This window comes from Nicotiana attenuata, unplaced genomic scaffold, assembly GCF_001879085.1.
Source record: "Nicotiana attenuata strain UT unplaced genomic scaffold, NIATTr2, whole genome shotgun sequence".
Classification (NCBI taxonomy): domain Eukaryota; kingdom Viridiplantae; phylum Streptophyta; class Magnoliopsida; order Solanales; family Solanaceae; genus Nicotiana; species Nicotiana attenuata.
In genome coordinates, this window is record NW_017671951.1 from 5,042 (window position 1) to 19,514 (window position 14,473).

At 38.8% G+C, this 14,473-nt stretch overlaps 2 protein-coding genes across 3 annotated transcripts; one reads left to right on the forward strand and one right to left on the reverse strand.

Moving 5' to 3' along the window:
- The first annotated feature begins 6,278 nt into the window (after window positions 1-6,278).
- LOC109211020 (protein COBRA-like) lies at window positions 6,279-10,475 on the forward strand. Its single transcript, XM_019374513.1, has 6 exons — window positions 6,279-6,571; window positions 7,651-7,730; window positions 8,200-8,656; window positions 8,933-9,092; window positions 9,186-9,463; window positions 9,852-10,475. Exons 1-6 carry the CDS (start codon window positions 6,484-6,486, stop codon window positions 10,142-10,144), a joined length of 1,356 nt encoding a protein of 451 aa, XP_019230058.1. The 5' UTR covers window positions 6,279-6,483; the 3' UTR covers window positions 10,145-10,475.
- A 163-nt stretch (window positions 10,476-10,638) lies between these two features.
- On the reverse strand, window positions 10,639-13,594 carry LOC109211021 (COBRA-like protein 4). Of its 2 annotated transcripts, none has more exons than XM_019374514.1 (6): window positions 13,301-13,594; window positions 13,129-13,208; window positions 12,282-12,738; window positions 12,048-12,195; window positions 11,478-11,755; window positions 10,639-11,133 (listed from the first exon to the last, which is right to left on the reverse strand). In XM_019374514.1, the coding sequence occupies exons 1-6, from the start codon at window positions 13,356-13,358 to the stop codon at window positions 10,850-10,852; spliced, it is 1,305 nt and encodes a 434-aa protein (XP_019230059.1). In that variant the 5' UTR covers window positions 13,359-13,594; the 3' UTR covers window positions 10,639-10,849. The 2 variants fall into 2 exon arrangements, with proteins under 2 accessions (XP_019230059.1, XP_019230060.1); XM_019374515.1 differs by having other exon boundaries at window positions 13,129-13,215.
- Window positions 13,595-14,473: the final 879 nt, after the last annotated feature.

The window sequence follows — 14,473 nt, forward strand, 5'->3', positions numbered from 1 at the left end:
GTTGTATTAAATCTCCTGCCGCATGATAGCTCTTACTTCTAATCAATTCCGTAGGCCCCAATAGCCAAGCACTAATATCGCAACGAGTGAGTTAGAGTTGAATTGAATTGGTTTGGATAGAAAATGAGACACTTAGTCTCTTTAAGGAAGGCTTAAATTGGAAAAGTCAACCGGACGTTGACATATGAGTTCGAAGGTTCGGATGTGATTTCCGATGATCCGGTTAGCTTCGGGAGATGATTTGTGACTTGGGAGCGTGATCTGAATTGGTTTTGGAGGTCCGGTGTAGAATTAGGCTTGAATTGGCGAAGTTAGCATTTTAGCGAAATCCGGTTGATATGTGAGATTTTGATCTGAGGGTCGGAATGGAATTCCGAGAGCTGCAGTAGCTTCGTTAGGTGATTTTGAATATGTCTGCAAATTTTCAGGTCAGTCGGACGTCGCTTGGTTGGGTTTTTGATCGAATGCGAGTTTCGGAAGTTTTTAAAGAACTTAGGCTTGAATCCGATGAGAATCGATAATTTTAGTGTTGTTTGATGTGTTTTGATGATTGGAATAAGTTTGGATAATGTTTTAAGTCATGTTGGTGCTTTTGGTTGAGGTCCCGGGGGGCGTCGGGATGATTTCGGATGGCTAACGGGGAGTTTTTGGAATTTCATACAGCTGAAGGCATGCTGTTTCTGGTATTCCTGCTTCTGCGGGTCTTGGACCGCTTAAGCCGAGCCGTGATCGCAGAAGCGGTCCTTGAGGGCTTGGCAATTTCCGCAGAAGCGGAAGGCAGTCCGCAAAAGCGGACATCGCAGGAGCGGGTGGTGACCGCAGAAGCGGTCCTGAGGATTTTAAGTTAGACCGCAGAAGCGGTTATTTTGTGCAGAAGCGGGAGCCGCAGGTGCGGTATCCCAACCGCAGAAGCGAAACCTGGCTGAGTTTAAGTGAACAGTGTTTTCACGATTTTGAAAGAGAAGAAACATTTTGGACTTCGGACTAAGGAGATTTTGGGCGATTTTTGAAGAGGGATTCGAGGGCTATCATTAGGTATGGATTCTTAGACTTAGATTATGATATTATGGTGTAAAATCATGGATTGAAACTGAAAATCCAAGGAATTAAAGGTAAAAAATGGAAGTTAGAGTTTGAGAAAATTATGATGTAAAAATAGAATTTGGAGGGTCAAACGAACTCCGATTTTGGTAAATTTTATATGTATGGACTCGTAGCGAGACGAGGAATCCGGTGATGTGAATTTTGTAATTTTTCGAGAAGCGGGCCCGAGGCTCGGGTTTTGCTAGTTTCGAGATTCTTGCTAATTTTCGATTGTTTTCGATTGGGTATTGTTCCCTTAGCATATTATGATATATTCGCTCTGGTTTTGGTTAGATTCGACGCGCGTGGAGGCCGATTGAGGGGCAAAGGCGTCGCGAGCTAGGGATTTCACCGGTCCGAGGTGAGTAATACTTGTAAATGATATCCTGAGGGTTTGAAACCCCGGATTTGCACATCATAGTGTTGTATTGTGGTGACTTGCACGCCAGGTATGAGCGTGGGGTAGAGCACCGTTGGGGATTGTGACTTAGTCCGTCCGGGTTGTTGGTTTTATTGCGTAATTGACTGAAACTACTTGTTATCATCATTATTTGGTTTGATTGCTATATTTGGGCTTCGTGCCAATTGTTTGAATCCTTCAGGGATTGATATCACTGTTTTTGCATTACTTTGCATATTATTTTATCACAGTCCAAGGTTTAAAATACTGTTTCGCAAACTCAGCTATCTTTCTAAGATTTGAAAACCTAAATGATATTTTACTGACGTTTTGAGTTGAGACTGTTATTTTACTATTGCCCAAGGGGCTTATGTGCATTTCTGGACTGAGGATGGATCGGGCTGCGCGCCGCAGCGGTGTGATATTGATATTGCGCTTGGGCTGTAGGAGCCCCTCCGGAGTCTGAACCCCCACAGTGAGCGCGGGTACTCAAATGGATCGGGCTGCGCGCCGCAGCGGTCATATGCATTGCATTGCATTCATGCATTGGTTCCTATTTGTACTACGTGTCATGACATTTAGCACTCTCATATCATTGGCATCCATGCTATTGCTTGTACTGTTTACCAGACGCCCTGGTGTTAACTGTTTGTGGAGTGCTGTGCCCGAGGGGCTGTCTTATGTGCGGACTTGCACTATCTGATTACGCGTTCATTTGCTTGACTGTTGGAAAAGGATGTTTTCAAAAGAGGTTTTAAACTGAGCCAGATATTTTCTAAAGGATTTTCACGGTTTTACTGTTTTCTCAAAGAGTGGTACTGTCCTATATAGCATGATGGATTGCTCTTACGTGATTTCTTGCCTCTCAGTTATTATTTACTCTTATTACTCACTGAGTTGGAAGTACTCACTTTACTACCTGCACCTCGCGTGCAGTTGCAGGTATTGTTCACCCCGTAGCGGGTTATTAGCTGATTGAAGGTATGGCTATTGTAGCTGAGTAAGGTGACCGCCAGCGTTCGCGGCACCGGATGTTGTCTTTTGATTTCCAGGATTTTTTTTTCTTATATATATTATTATTGGCCCTGTAGTTGTGTTCAGGTTTCTTTAGATGCTCGTGACTTGTGGCACCCCGGCCGGGTTGTGTTGGGTTGTACATACTGGTTATTATTGTCGTTAAGCTATATTTATCTATACATTTATGTTTAATAATTGTTAAAGAAACGGATTGGGTTAGTTGGCTGGCCTTGTCTTCACGAGAGGCGCCATCACGACCGGGTATGGAAATTTGGTCGTGACAAGTTGGTATCAGAGCCTAGGTTACTAGGTCTCACAAGTCATGAGCAGGTTTAGTAGAGTCTCGCGGATCGGTATGGAGACGTCTGTATTTATCCTCGAGAGGCTGCAGAACCTTTTGGAAAACTTCACTTTCTTGGAATTCTTATCGTGCGTACTTGATTCAGCTTGAGATATAACTCTTGAAATTCCTTCCACACGTCTGTATGCGCACGTGAGCGCTCAGTTCCTTATGTGCCTTGATGGCTAGTGATTCCCCGATCAAGGGGCGAGATGTAATCTCCGTGAGTTTGATGTTGGGCCAGTCTGGAGGACTTGAGGCCGGATCTTTGCCTATGGCTTAAGCACTGAGGTGCTGATTGTGTGAGCAAGTGTTTTGAACTTTTATGTTCAGTATTGTCCTTATTAGCCGGAATGGCGGTTGGATATCCATGTGATGAGTATGTTTGTACTGCGAGATGTATCCATGTGATCTTGGTAGTGACTAAGGAGTCTGCTGAATAATAGATGAGCTGTTAAGTGTTCGATTCCTGTTGTGATTTGATGTGTAGTCCGAGTTATGGGCGCGTGAAGAATATTTTCGTGTCTCCTAGCTGGGGAGTGAAGTGCATTACGTGTGGCGGTATGAGTTCAAACTCAGGAAGACTAAATGACTGTGTTCTGTGTATGTCGATGGAAGGTGTGCTGAAATACTAAATTGAGGTGAAGCAGGTGGGTTATCTCCTGCGGAGTGTTCTTAAGTGGCATGGTCCCTATGTGTATGCTAGAAAGATCTCATGTGTAATTGAAGAGTACGTGTTGAAATTTGATAAATTCNNNCTTGTACTGTTTACCAGACGCCCTGGTGTTAACTGTTTGTGGAGTGCTGTGCCCGAGGGGCTGTCTTATGTGCGGACTTGCACTATCTGATTACGCGTTCATTTGCTTGACTGTTGGAAAAGGATGTTTTCAAAAGAGGTTTTAAACTGAGCCAGATATTTTCTAAAGGATTTTCACGGCTTTACTGTTTTCTCAAAGAGTGGTACTGTCCTATATAGCACGATGGATTGCTCTTACGTGATTTCTTGCCTCTTAGTTATTATTTACTCTTATTACTCACTGAGCTGGAAGTACTCACTTTACTCCCTGCACCTCGCGTGCAGTTGCAGGTATTGTTCACCCGGTAGCGGGTTATTAGCTGATTGAAGGTATGGCTATTGTAGCTGAGTAAGGTGACCGCCAGCGTTCGCGGCACCGGATGTTGTCTTTTGATTTCCAGGATTTTTCCTTATATATTATTATTGGCCCTGTAGTTGTGTTCAGGTTTCTTTAGATGCTCGTGACTTGTGACACCCCGGTCGGGTTGAGTTGGGTTGTACATACTGGTTATTATTGTCGTTAAGCTATATTTATCTATACATTTATGTTTAATAATTGTTAAAGAAACGGATTGGGTTAGTTGGCTGGCCTTGTCTTCACGAGAGGCGCTATCACGACCGGGTATGGAAATTGGGTCGTGACACCTAGCCACGTCCCTCATCTTCGTACTATAGCCTAGCCACCTCCCTCATTTCCCTAAACTCTCTATCTGTCTGGTATTACAATCTCACCACAGAACCACCGCCGGCCAAACCCGTCGGAACACTGTCGTTCGACCTCCTTTTATTTTATTTTTCTCCTTTGTACTCTCTTTTCTCACTCGCTATGAAAATTCCTCAATTTAGTAACTCAATTTCCTCAATCCAGATCGGCCTCGTCATTACCTCCATCGGCGCATCATCTCTGACTGGAATCATGGCCAACCGACTGGATTTTCTTAGATCCGAGTGTAATTTCTCAAATGTTGAGTATATTTTATTTCTTGTGGCCGAATTAAATCCAACGAAATACACATTATGGCTGAATTTTTTATTCGTCTGACTGGATTTTGGTAGATACAATGTGATAGCGTATTCTAAGATCTAGCTGGTTTTTTGTTCATCTTCATTTTTTAGTTTTAATATAATGTATATAGTGTTTTGCTTGACCGGAAGACGTCATCTCCAGTGACTTCTTCTCTTCTTCGCTATTGAGTCACATACAATGAGACAAATACATTATATTCTGAACAAATACACTCAAATTAAAGTGTATTCTGTATTTTTCAATGCAAATACATTTTTTTTTGTATTTTCGCCTGTATTTATGTATTTCGAAGGTTATTTTTTGTCGCAGATTCCTGTATTTTTTAAATTTTTGCTGTTTGGATACAACCAAATTAATAAAGTAAATTGAATATAGTGTAAAAGCAGCTACGAATGAATACAAAAATTGAATACAATCGAATATCACTATTTTTGTGATTTTTTATTGTTTGAATACAGTCGAATTGAAACCCTAGAAGGAATTAAAAGAACAGAAGAATTCCAGACCTTACTAATCGTAAACGGTGATAATTAATGTATGAAATCAATCAACTCCAAATAACGACAAATAAGAATTAAAAATATAAAGAAATTTAAATTACCATCTAGAATCAAGTTTAAAAGTAAACTCAAAGTTCAATCTAAATAATAAGAGTTATATCATCAAAAAAATATTTGTGGATGTCAAAATATGCAAAAACAACTTTGAAAAGAACTTAGACAGTACCCTTTCATGATTCTTAAGAGTTACACACTATGACGCTATCTAGTGCAGGAGAATAATTTTCTTTTTTTTTTGGGGTGAATGAATGTCAAATCCCTTGGAAGGCTCACATGTTTTGTATTTTTGTGTTTGGTTATGCATTATTTTGTAGCATGTATTTCCCCTAAAACATTTGGTTTAGTCAACGAATAAATTAACTAAAAATTCTCTCTTTTCTGATTATCATTTACCAATTATTATGCATAATTTGATAATTTGACAACCTCGTATTCATTTAACTACTTAAACACGGTCCCGCTTCTGGTCACCAAATTCTAGTACTCTAATTATTAACGATGACCGGGGCAGAGTGGGGAACTAAGGATTTCTGAAATTTGCCATATTAGATCTGCGGATCTTTGTTTTCTACTAAAAATGGCAATAATTACAATAGAATGTTTTTATTTGGTATGTGGACCCTTATTTATATTAGTCCTCTAATTCCCTAAGACTATGTCCCAAAGGTAGCCTATATCCCAAGCAAACCATCTCCAACACCCAATTTAGTTCGTTTAATTTGAACGCCAATATGTAAAGACTAAATTTACTAATGTTTTTCATTTCTCTTATTCTTCCCAAAGATTTTTTTTTGATTCTCCCATGGTGAGTCAAACTCACGATCCTGAGGACAACCTCTCTCGTCAAAGATAAAACAAAAAAATTCTTAAGTAATGCAAGACAATAAGGATGAATTAGAAACAGGAGTTGGTGGTTGATTACAACAGATAAAAGATAGAAAAAAAATTAAAGGGAATAGGAAAAGTAACAAAAATATTTATTTATTCAATTGGTAATTTCTTAGTGAAATATATACTGATTACTTCTAAAACACCATATATAGTGTAATAGTGGCCAGTTGTTTGGCTACTATCTACGAGGACTTCAATAAAGTCCAATTTATTTCAATGGACAAGCTTGGCTTGTGAGCCTGAGAGTTCTAGCTTCTTCCACTCGCCACCTCACTCTTTGTCCATCTCTTTTACTCGCTTCAGTAGCAGAACTTGAGCGGACAGAACCCCATAAAAAGCTCAAGAAAATCTACAGCTGCTATCACCCCAATGGATTTGTTCAAATTTATTACCAGAATTTCTGCTTCCACCATACTTTTACTCTTCTTGCTTTCTTTCTTCAGCTTCTCCTCAACAGGTTAGCTATCTTGGGTTTACTTTAGTTTAGTTCTTGATTACTCCTTTTGATTTAAACTACTTGGTAACTCCGTTTTCTCTTAATGTGGGATTGTTCTTGAAAGACAGGAATTGCTTTTACTGGCGTATTTTCTGAGAGATTAGCATGTTTATTTATGATTTTAAGTATCAAAAACTTGATTTTTATGGTAATGATTAGTTCTCTTTTAGTGAGGGACTGTGTGAACTGAAATTTTACTGGAAATTTCAGTAATATATTTCTGGCCAAGCAAAATCCTAGCGTTAGAATTAGGCAACAGAACATTGGGTGTTGATTTGGTCTATACTTGGTAAATTTAACTCCAAGATTGGAATTTTTATGCCTTTTCTAGCACGAAATGAAGTAATTGGAGTAGTGCTAATAGTTTCTCTATAAAAAAAATCTTGGGTCAATTGAAACCTTGAGGAGTAATCAATGTGATTCTAAAAGAAACTACTTTTGCTTCTCTTGAGGTGTGGTAGTGTAATATAATGAATATTACAGTAAAACTTTGTCGGGTCGATCCCATTTTCGCTCTTATCAAGGTTAGTACCTTGACCATTTCAACAGGATAATGGAAAAAGTAACACTTCTGCATTCTCTGAAATACAAGAATGAAGGAAATCATTATAGTTGAGTCCGGTGCCTGAATCAGTGACTCTGTACTTAGATCGCTTGTCTGTTGACTATGAACCTAAACATAAGTCTAGAATTATAAGATCTGAAATAATAATGGTATTCTCTCTGTAGTTGGTCATTTTGATATTGGAGAACTTTAGGTACCACAACTATATAACAGGTGGCATTTAAAATGGACATTAAGATTTCTTTCCAAAAAATGATTTCTCAAAGTAAAAACTTTTTGTGGAAGATATATTTCATGGAAACATTTTCCACCATACCAAATGCAGATATTTTTTTATTTATTTTGTGTACCAATACCAACAATGCATCTTTGACATGCCTTCACGTCCCCCGCCTCTATTGCATTGCATGTGTGTGGGAATGTATAGGCGGTTTTTGACAATATTTTACTTTTTGTTTCTTCCTTTTTCCAATAGACGCCTTTGATGCACTTGATCCAAATGGAAACATTACAATAAAATGGGATGTGATCACCTGGACACCTGATGGATATGTGGTAAGTAACAGTAACCTTGATCATCTCGTAATAATCTGGACCTTCCTTAGATGGATCACCTTCATCCTATAAGCTAATCCGAACTATATAGCATATAGTTCACCGTCTGCAACTCCCAATTTGACATGCATATTGCTCTTTCAGTTTTCAGTTTTCTGAGTATGATATTAGCTAAATAGATTTAACCCTTCACCCCCTTTTTCAAGTTAAATCGTTTTTCCCCGAATTCGGATGCTGTTTCTAAGCATTTTTTCTTTCACTCGTTAATACAAGACCAAGTTTCAAGTTCTTGAGCAGCTAGATCTAGATTGGAACTTTATTCATCTTGGATAGCTTCAGCCTACATGGCGTAGTTTCTTAGCCTTTGAAGCTTGACAGTCTCTTTTGACTTCCTCCTCTTTATTTCATCTTCTTATAAGAATTTCTCAAATAGGAAGTGTCTGATCATTATCCGTTTGGTTTTTAACAGGCTGTGGTGACGATCTACAACTTTCAACAATATAGGCACATACAAGCGCCAGGCTGGACTTTGGGCTGGACGTGGGCAAAGAAGGAAGTCATATGGACCATGATGGGAGGTCAAACAACAGAGCAGGGAGATTGTTCAAAATATAAAGGAAATATTCCACATTGCTGTAAGAAAGATCCAACAGTTGTTGACCTGCTGCCCGGAACTCCTTACAACCAACAGATTGCAAATTGCTGCAAGGGAGGAGTGATCAACTCATGGGGGCAAGATCCAACCACTGCCGTTAGCTCATTCCAAATTAGTGTTGGTGCAGCTGGAACAACCAATAAAACAGTTAGAGTACCTAAGAACTTCACTTTAAAGGCTCCAGGGCCTGGTTATACTTGTGGACCCGCTAAAATTGTTAAACCCACTAAGTTCGTCTCTGCAGATGGGAGAAGAGTGACACAGGCTATGAGTAAGTTTCTTGGCTCAACTATATGCATTTTCCATTCTTATGGTTGGGAACTCGTGTGCCTAAAGTTTTAGCACCTCGACGCCTCGTCCAAAAAGTAACTTCCCAATTAGAAATATGGAAACCCTTCTCTCAGAAGGCTGTTATATCCCTTACAAAGCATAGATGTAACTGCTTGAACATCTTAACCTTACAAAATTTATTTTCAAGCTCATTTAAGATAATACAGTTGCAGTCTATTGAAGATTAAGTTCTAACCTTTTGTACTGTCCTTGACAGTGACTTGGAATGTCACATGCACTTACTCACAGTTCCTAGCTCAAAAAACTCCTACATGTTGCGTCTCCCTCTCATCCTTCTACAATGATACGATCGTGCCCTGCCCGACGTGCACTTGTGGCTGTCAGACTAATGGCACTCAGCGTTGGAATTGTGTAGAGTATGACCCTCAAATTATTTTGACCAATTCTTTGGCATTGTTTCTATTAAGTTTTTTTTTTGTTAATTACTTCCTTCTCAAGCTTCATTGCAGTTCAAAAACGCCGCACTTAGCTTCAGTTGTATCAGACCATGGGAAGACCAACTACGTTCCTTTGGTACAGTGCACAAATCATATGTGCCCAATTCGAATTCATTGGCATGTCAAAGTCAACTACAAGGAATATTGGAGAGTGAAGATCACTATAACAAACTTCAATTACCGGATGAATTATACACAATGGAACTTAGTTGTCCAACATCCGAACTTTGATAACCTCACTACGTTATTCAGCTTCAATTACAAGTCACTGACTCCTTATGGAGCAATCAGTAAGTGCTCAATTTGATTGTAAATGCTCTGACATCATAGTTGCTATTGTTTTATATGTGAATTAGATAAATCACCATCTTTTCTGTCCGTCTAGTAATATTCTCATTATAGTTATTTTTTCCATATATGTTAAGAAAAGTTGAAGTTTATTCTACTCTTTCCTTGTGTAAGAAAAAGGCTTTCTGAGAACTGTTTTAAGGCACCTACAATTGGAAGTAATTTAGGAATGAAAGCACCTAGTTTTAGAATGTGACAATTCTTGGGATATCCTAAAAAGAGATCTGCTTCTCCATTATTAATTTAATCTACAATTGGTTCCTAGATATACCTACAGGATCAGCTGAGAGATTGAAAATTATACGACTAACCTTATGGTTGTTTTTATAGATGACACTGCTATGCTATGGGGTGTGAAATTCTACAATGATCTGCTGATGCAAGCTGGTCCTTTAGGAAATGTCCAGTCAGAGCTTCTATTCCGAAAGGATGCATCAACTTTCACTTTTGAGAAGGGGTGGGCTTTTCCTCGCAGAATTTATTTCAATGGTGATAACTGTGTGATGCCTCCTCCTGATGCGTATCCATACTTGCCAAATGATGGTTCTAGGGGGGAGGTCTCTCTGCTTAAATTAGTGGTGACACTGATGTCTTCGATGGCAGTTGTCCTTGCTCACATTTAAAAGTATATACCTTGTATAGTGCAAAGTGTCTGTTTCTGTTGGTTATCTTTGAGTTGACACTCTTGTTACTGAGAAGACCGGCATTCTCAATGGTTTGCAAAAATTAGTTTCATCCTAAAAGGGTTGCTGCCATAGTCTACTTTAGAAGTCTAATTGTATTTTGTAGGTTTGTCAAGTTCATAGTGTTTCTAGGTTGTATGAGAATAACGGTCAATTCACGAGCACATGACTGTCTATATTAAATTGTTTGATGAGTTTGTTTTCTCCACTATCGCCTTGTAATGACTAGCTGTATAAAGATACATTGCGACAGCAGTCACATTTTGTTCCAGCCATTTGTGTTTTCCATCGATTGTGTTGCAATGTTGCTGTATACCTCAGCTGAGGTACATTTGCTTTTCCAGTATTTCAATGCAGCATATATGTAAATGCTATACTCTATAAAATGTTGTCATTCTGTGAATGTTGCATGACATGAATGAAGTTTTCACATATGAATGCTTATAATGAACCAAGAAGCTCAATTTTCCTTTGGAATTGAGTGTGATATTTAAATACACATACAAAAATTGTTGCAGCACATAGACATAGTCATGACTCATGACCAATTTGTTCTATCAAAGAATGTACCTGTGATCCGAATACCCGGAGCATGTGTTATCTTAGCTTCAAAATTTTCAGTGACTGACAAAACTGGAGGAAGGGTCAAAAGAGCGCGTTCAAAAGCAAAAGCAGGGAAATTAACAATGTTGAAACAGCAACAGAGCTATGATGGGCAAAGCTGGGCAAGTATGGGTAAGTATCTGGTGGTGGGAGCATGCACTCGTCGCCATTAAAGTAAACTTTCCGGGGAAATGCCCATCCTTGTTTGAAGGTGAAAGTATCCTTGTCCTTTTGGAGAAGAACTTCTGATTGAACATTCCCAGATGGCCCTGCTTCCATCAGTAGGTCATTGAAGAACTTCATGCCGTAGAACATTCCTGTGTCATCTGCAAATGAATTTAGCCATATATCATAATCCTGTTTAAGGGTGGCGAATGGACGAGTTGGGTCAAACTTATGCAGGTCGAAACTGTCAAATCAATAAACATGTCACAATCCAATGGGTTAATTTGATCAAGATGAGTCAAACAATGGGTCATACTTCAACACACCTATATGTGTAATTCGGGTCGGGTTTAAACCGTTCAAGAGTAAGTCTATAAAGGAGTCATAACCTAATCTGTTTAAACTTGGTTGGATTGGGCGAGTTACATAATATTTGGGTTGATTTTGGCACCTCTAATCATGTCGTATATATACGTAGAGTATTTCAAAGAGATCAGGAACTTACTGATGGATTGATAGGGAACGAGAGGCTTGTAATCAAAGCTAAAAACTTGTGTTACATTGTTAAGATTTGGATGCTGTACAACAAGAGTCCATTGTGTGTAATTGATCCTGTAATTAAAGTTGGTTACAGAAAGCTTGACTCGCCAGTGATCCTTGTAGTTGAGCTTGACATGCCAATGCACTCGAACTGGGCACATATGGTGCGTGCACTGTATTAGTGGTACGTTGTCTTTTCTTGGAGTGTTTATCCCAACCGCACTCAGTAGCTTGGAGTCGCTCCTATATATTTGTCATAAGATATTATTAATAGTATTAAAAATCAAATCTTTGTGCTCCTTCTAGAAGGGGAGCCTTGGAGCAACAGTAAAGTCGTCCTATAGGTCACGGATTCGAGCCGTTGTCCATAAGATGCCCAGGTGGCTAGGTTGCCTACATAACACACCACCTTGGTGTACGGCCCTTCCCCGAACCCTGTGTGAACGCAGGATGCTTCATGCACCTGGCTGCCCTTTTTTTGTGTGCGTGCTCCTTCTAGTGTATGTCTAATTGATGTCCAAAAGTAGAGACTTACTTGATGCATTTGTTTTTGTTCTCACAACCACAAGCACAAGAAGGACAAGAAGTGATGGTTTCATTGTAGAAACTTGACAGAGAGACGCAGCAACTCGGGTGTTTTCGGGCTAGAAACTGGGAGTATGTGCATGTTACATTCCACGTCACTACAAAAGGGTAAGTGGTTAGTGGATAAAGTTCAATGACCATACTTGAAATTAACTTTTGAATTTTATTGACGAACATGACTTACTTAAGGCCTGAGTTTTTCGACGAAGATCAGGTGTGAAAAATTTGGTAGGAGGGACAATCTTTGCAGGGCCACAAGTGTAGCCTGGTCCAGGACCAAGCAAAGTGAAGTTCTTAGGAAGTTTAACGGTCTTGTTCGAGGTACCGGCTTGGCCAACGCTGATTTGGAATGCAGAGACAGAAGATTGAGGATCTTGGCCCCAAGAAGCCAACACTCCACCTTTACAGCAATTGGTAAATTGCTGGTTATAAGGAACTCCAGGGAGCAAATCGACAACAGTGGGATTCTTCTTGCAACAATGTGGGATGTTGCCTTTGAATTTAGAGCAGTCACCTTGTTCAGTGGTTTGTGCACCCACCATAGACCAGATCACTTCTTTCTTAGCCCATGTCCATCCTAAGGTCCAACCAGGGGTCATGATATGTCTGTACATTTGGAAATTGTTCATTGTTACCACTGCCTGCAAATGTTCCATGCACATCATACATAAGGTGTCAAAATATATTCTCATCTAGGTAGGAAACCACTTGCACCCAAAGGATTTAACTTAATATTTTAACTTTGCAGTAGGTAAATCGCCTATATTCTAGGTTACTAATCTCACGGCTACCTGTTATTACCTTTTAAGCGACCTGATCTCGTCTACACTATATGTATGTACGTTGAAGTTAAACTCAATTGCCAAAACTATGAGACAGAAAATTAAAAATGGTTTAACTTTTATACAATGACAGTACAAAAGAATTTTCACCATCAGGTTAGGTCACGTAAAAGATAATTGCATATATAAGCTAAGTGTCCAAATATGATAGTGTATTATAGATTAAATCCAAATTTAAGGGAAACTTACGACATAACCATCAGGTGTCCAAGACATAACATCCCATTTGATGGTGATATTCCCATTGGGATCTAATGGATCAAAGGCAGCTGCATTCTAACAAATATTTGTTTGAGAAAACGAAAACAAAATTTGAAAAGAACGAAAATGAATACGAAACGAGTATGTTGACTTGAAGCACCTGCATGAGGAATGAGAGCAACTAAGAATAAGCCAGCTACTGCGATCAAACCTCTCATTTTAATTTGTTATAGCAAAAAAAAGGTCTATATATGATCTTTACATACACAATCTTTTATCTGGTTTCCCACTTCCAAAAATGAGTAGAATTAATAAGATGATATTGCCAGGATCACAATATAATATTAGTTTTTTTGTAGAAATAAAGTGGTGTAATAAAAGGAAGAAGTAGCAATTTGGAATTATATATGAGTCGATGAGAAATGTTATGAGTTTCTTTTGTACAAAGAACCAACAACTGGTTGTTCATTTCTTCATTTAGCTCTATTTATATTGCTGTTGGCCTTTCTGAAACTTGAAGCAACGACTTGGTAATAGTACTATGCACGCAGCCAGTTTTTGTTCTTTTTTCTCTTGTCCTTCATATCTGACTATAACATTCCAACGATCATTAATTATCCCTGTTTAATTTTCTCCAGGTCATGACAAGATTGTCATTTCAAAGAACCGACTCGAAGCCATTTAATTTGGACTACGCTGAAGACTTACACATACAAAGAGATCTCATTTTCAATATATACGGAGTAGTAACTTTTTACATTATCAAATCTATTGTAAATGATTACTTCAGGTAATTAGTAGAATTAGAAATGGACAAGAGGGGTTGCATAATGGTCAGCATCCCGGCTACAACCAGGGGCGGATCCAGCCCATTACTAGTGGGTTCCCGTGAACCCAAGAAACTTTTGCATATACCTTATATATGTATTAAAAATTCACTAAATATCCGTAAATATCTGATTGTGAACTCAACTACTTATTATACATTTACTTAATGTCGCTATAGGAACCCATAAACTTTAAATTCTGAATATGCCTCTGCCTACAACCCTAGGATCATAGAGTTCGAATCACCAAAGGAACAATAGCTCCAACAATAGCAGTAATTATATAATTTACTATAACATGTTAAATTACACTGATAGTATAAATTAAAAGTTTTGCATGTAAATGATGGAGTATACGTTAAATTCATATAAATAACCCCACAATTCTTTATGATGAGATGACATTCTAACTTTTTAGTTAGTAGTTTTTCTTTATGGTTGAGTACTTGAGTTGGGTATAATAATGAGGGATCCTTCTCTCGCCATCAACTACCAGATTGGATATA

What these genes read in the sequence shown, in the direction of transcription:
- LOC109211020 (XM_019374513.1), top strand. Translation starts at nt 6,484, where the DNA reads ATGGATTTGTTCAAATTTATTACCAGAATTTCTGCTTCCACCATACTT. An exon ending in AAGAGTGACACAGGCTATGA is followed by an intron (nt 8,657 to 8,932) that starts GTAAGTTTCTTG and finishes TGTCCTTGACAG; the next exon opens with TGACTTGGAATGTCACATGC. An exon ending in CAGCGTTGGAATTGTGTAGA is followed by an intron (nt 9,093 to 9,185) that starts GTATGACCCTCA and finishes GCTTCATTGCAG; the next exon opens with TTCAAAAACGCCGCACTTAG.
- LOC109211021 (XM_019374514.1), bottom strand. Translation starts at nt 13,358, where the DNA reads ATGAGAGGTTTGATCGCAGTAGCTGGCTTATTCTTAGTTGCTCTCATT. An exon ending in GGACACCTGATGGTTATGTC is followed by an intron (nt 12,739 to 13,128) that starts GTAAGTTTCCCT and finishes GAACATTTGCAG; the next exon opens with GCAGTGGTAACAATGAACAA. An exon ending in CGTTCCCTATCAATCCATCA is followed by an intron (nt 11,134 to 11,477) that starts GTAAGTTCCTGA and finishes ATTCATTTGCAG; the next exon opens with ATGACACAGGAATGTTCTAC.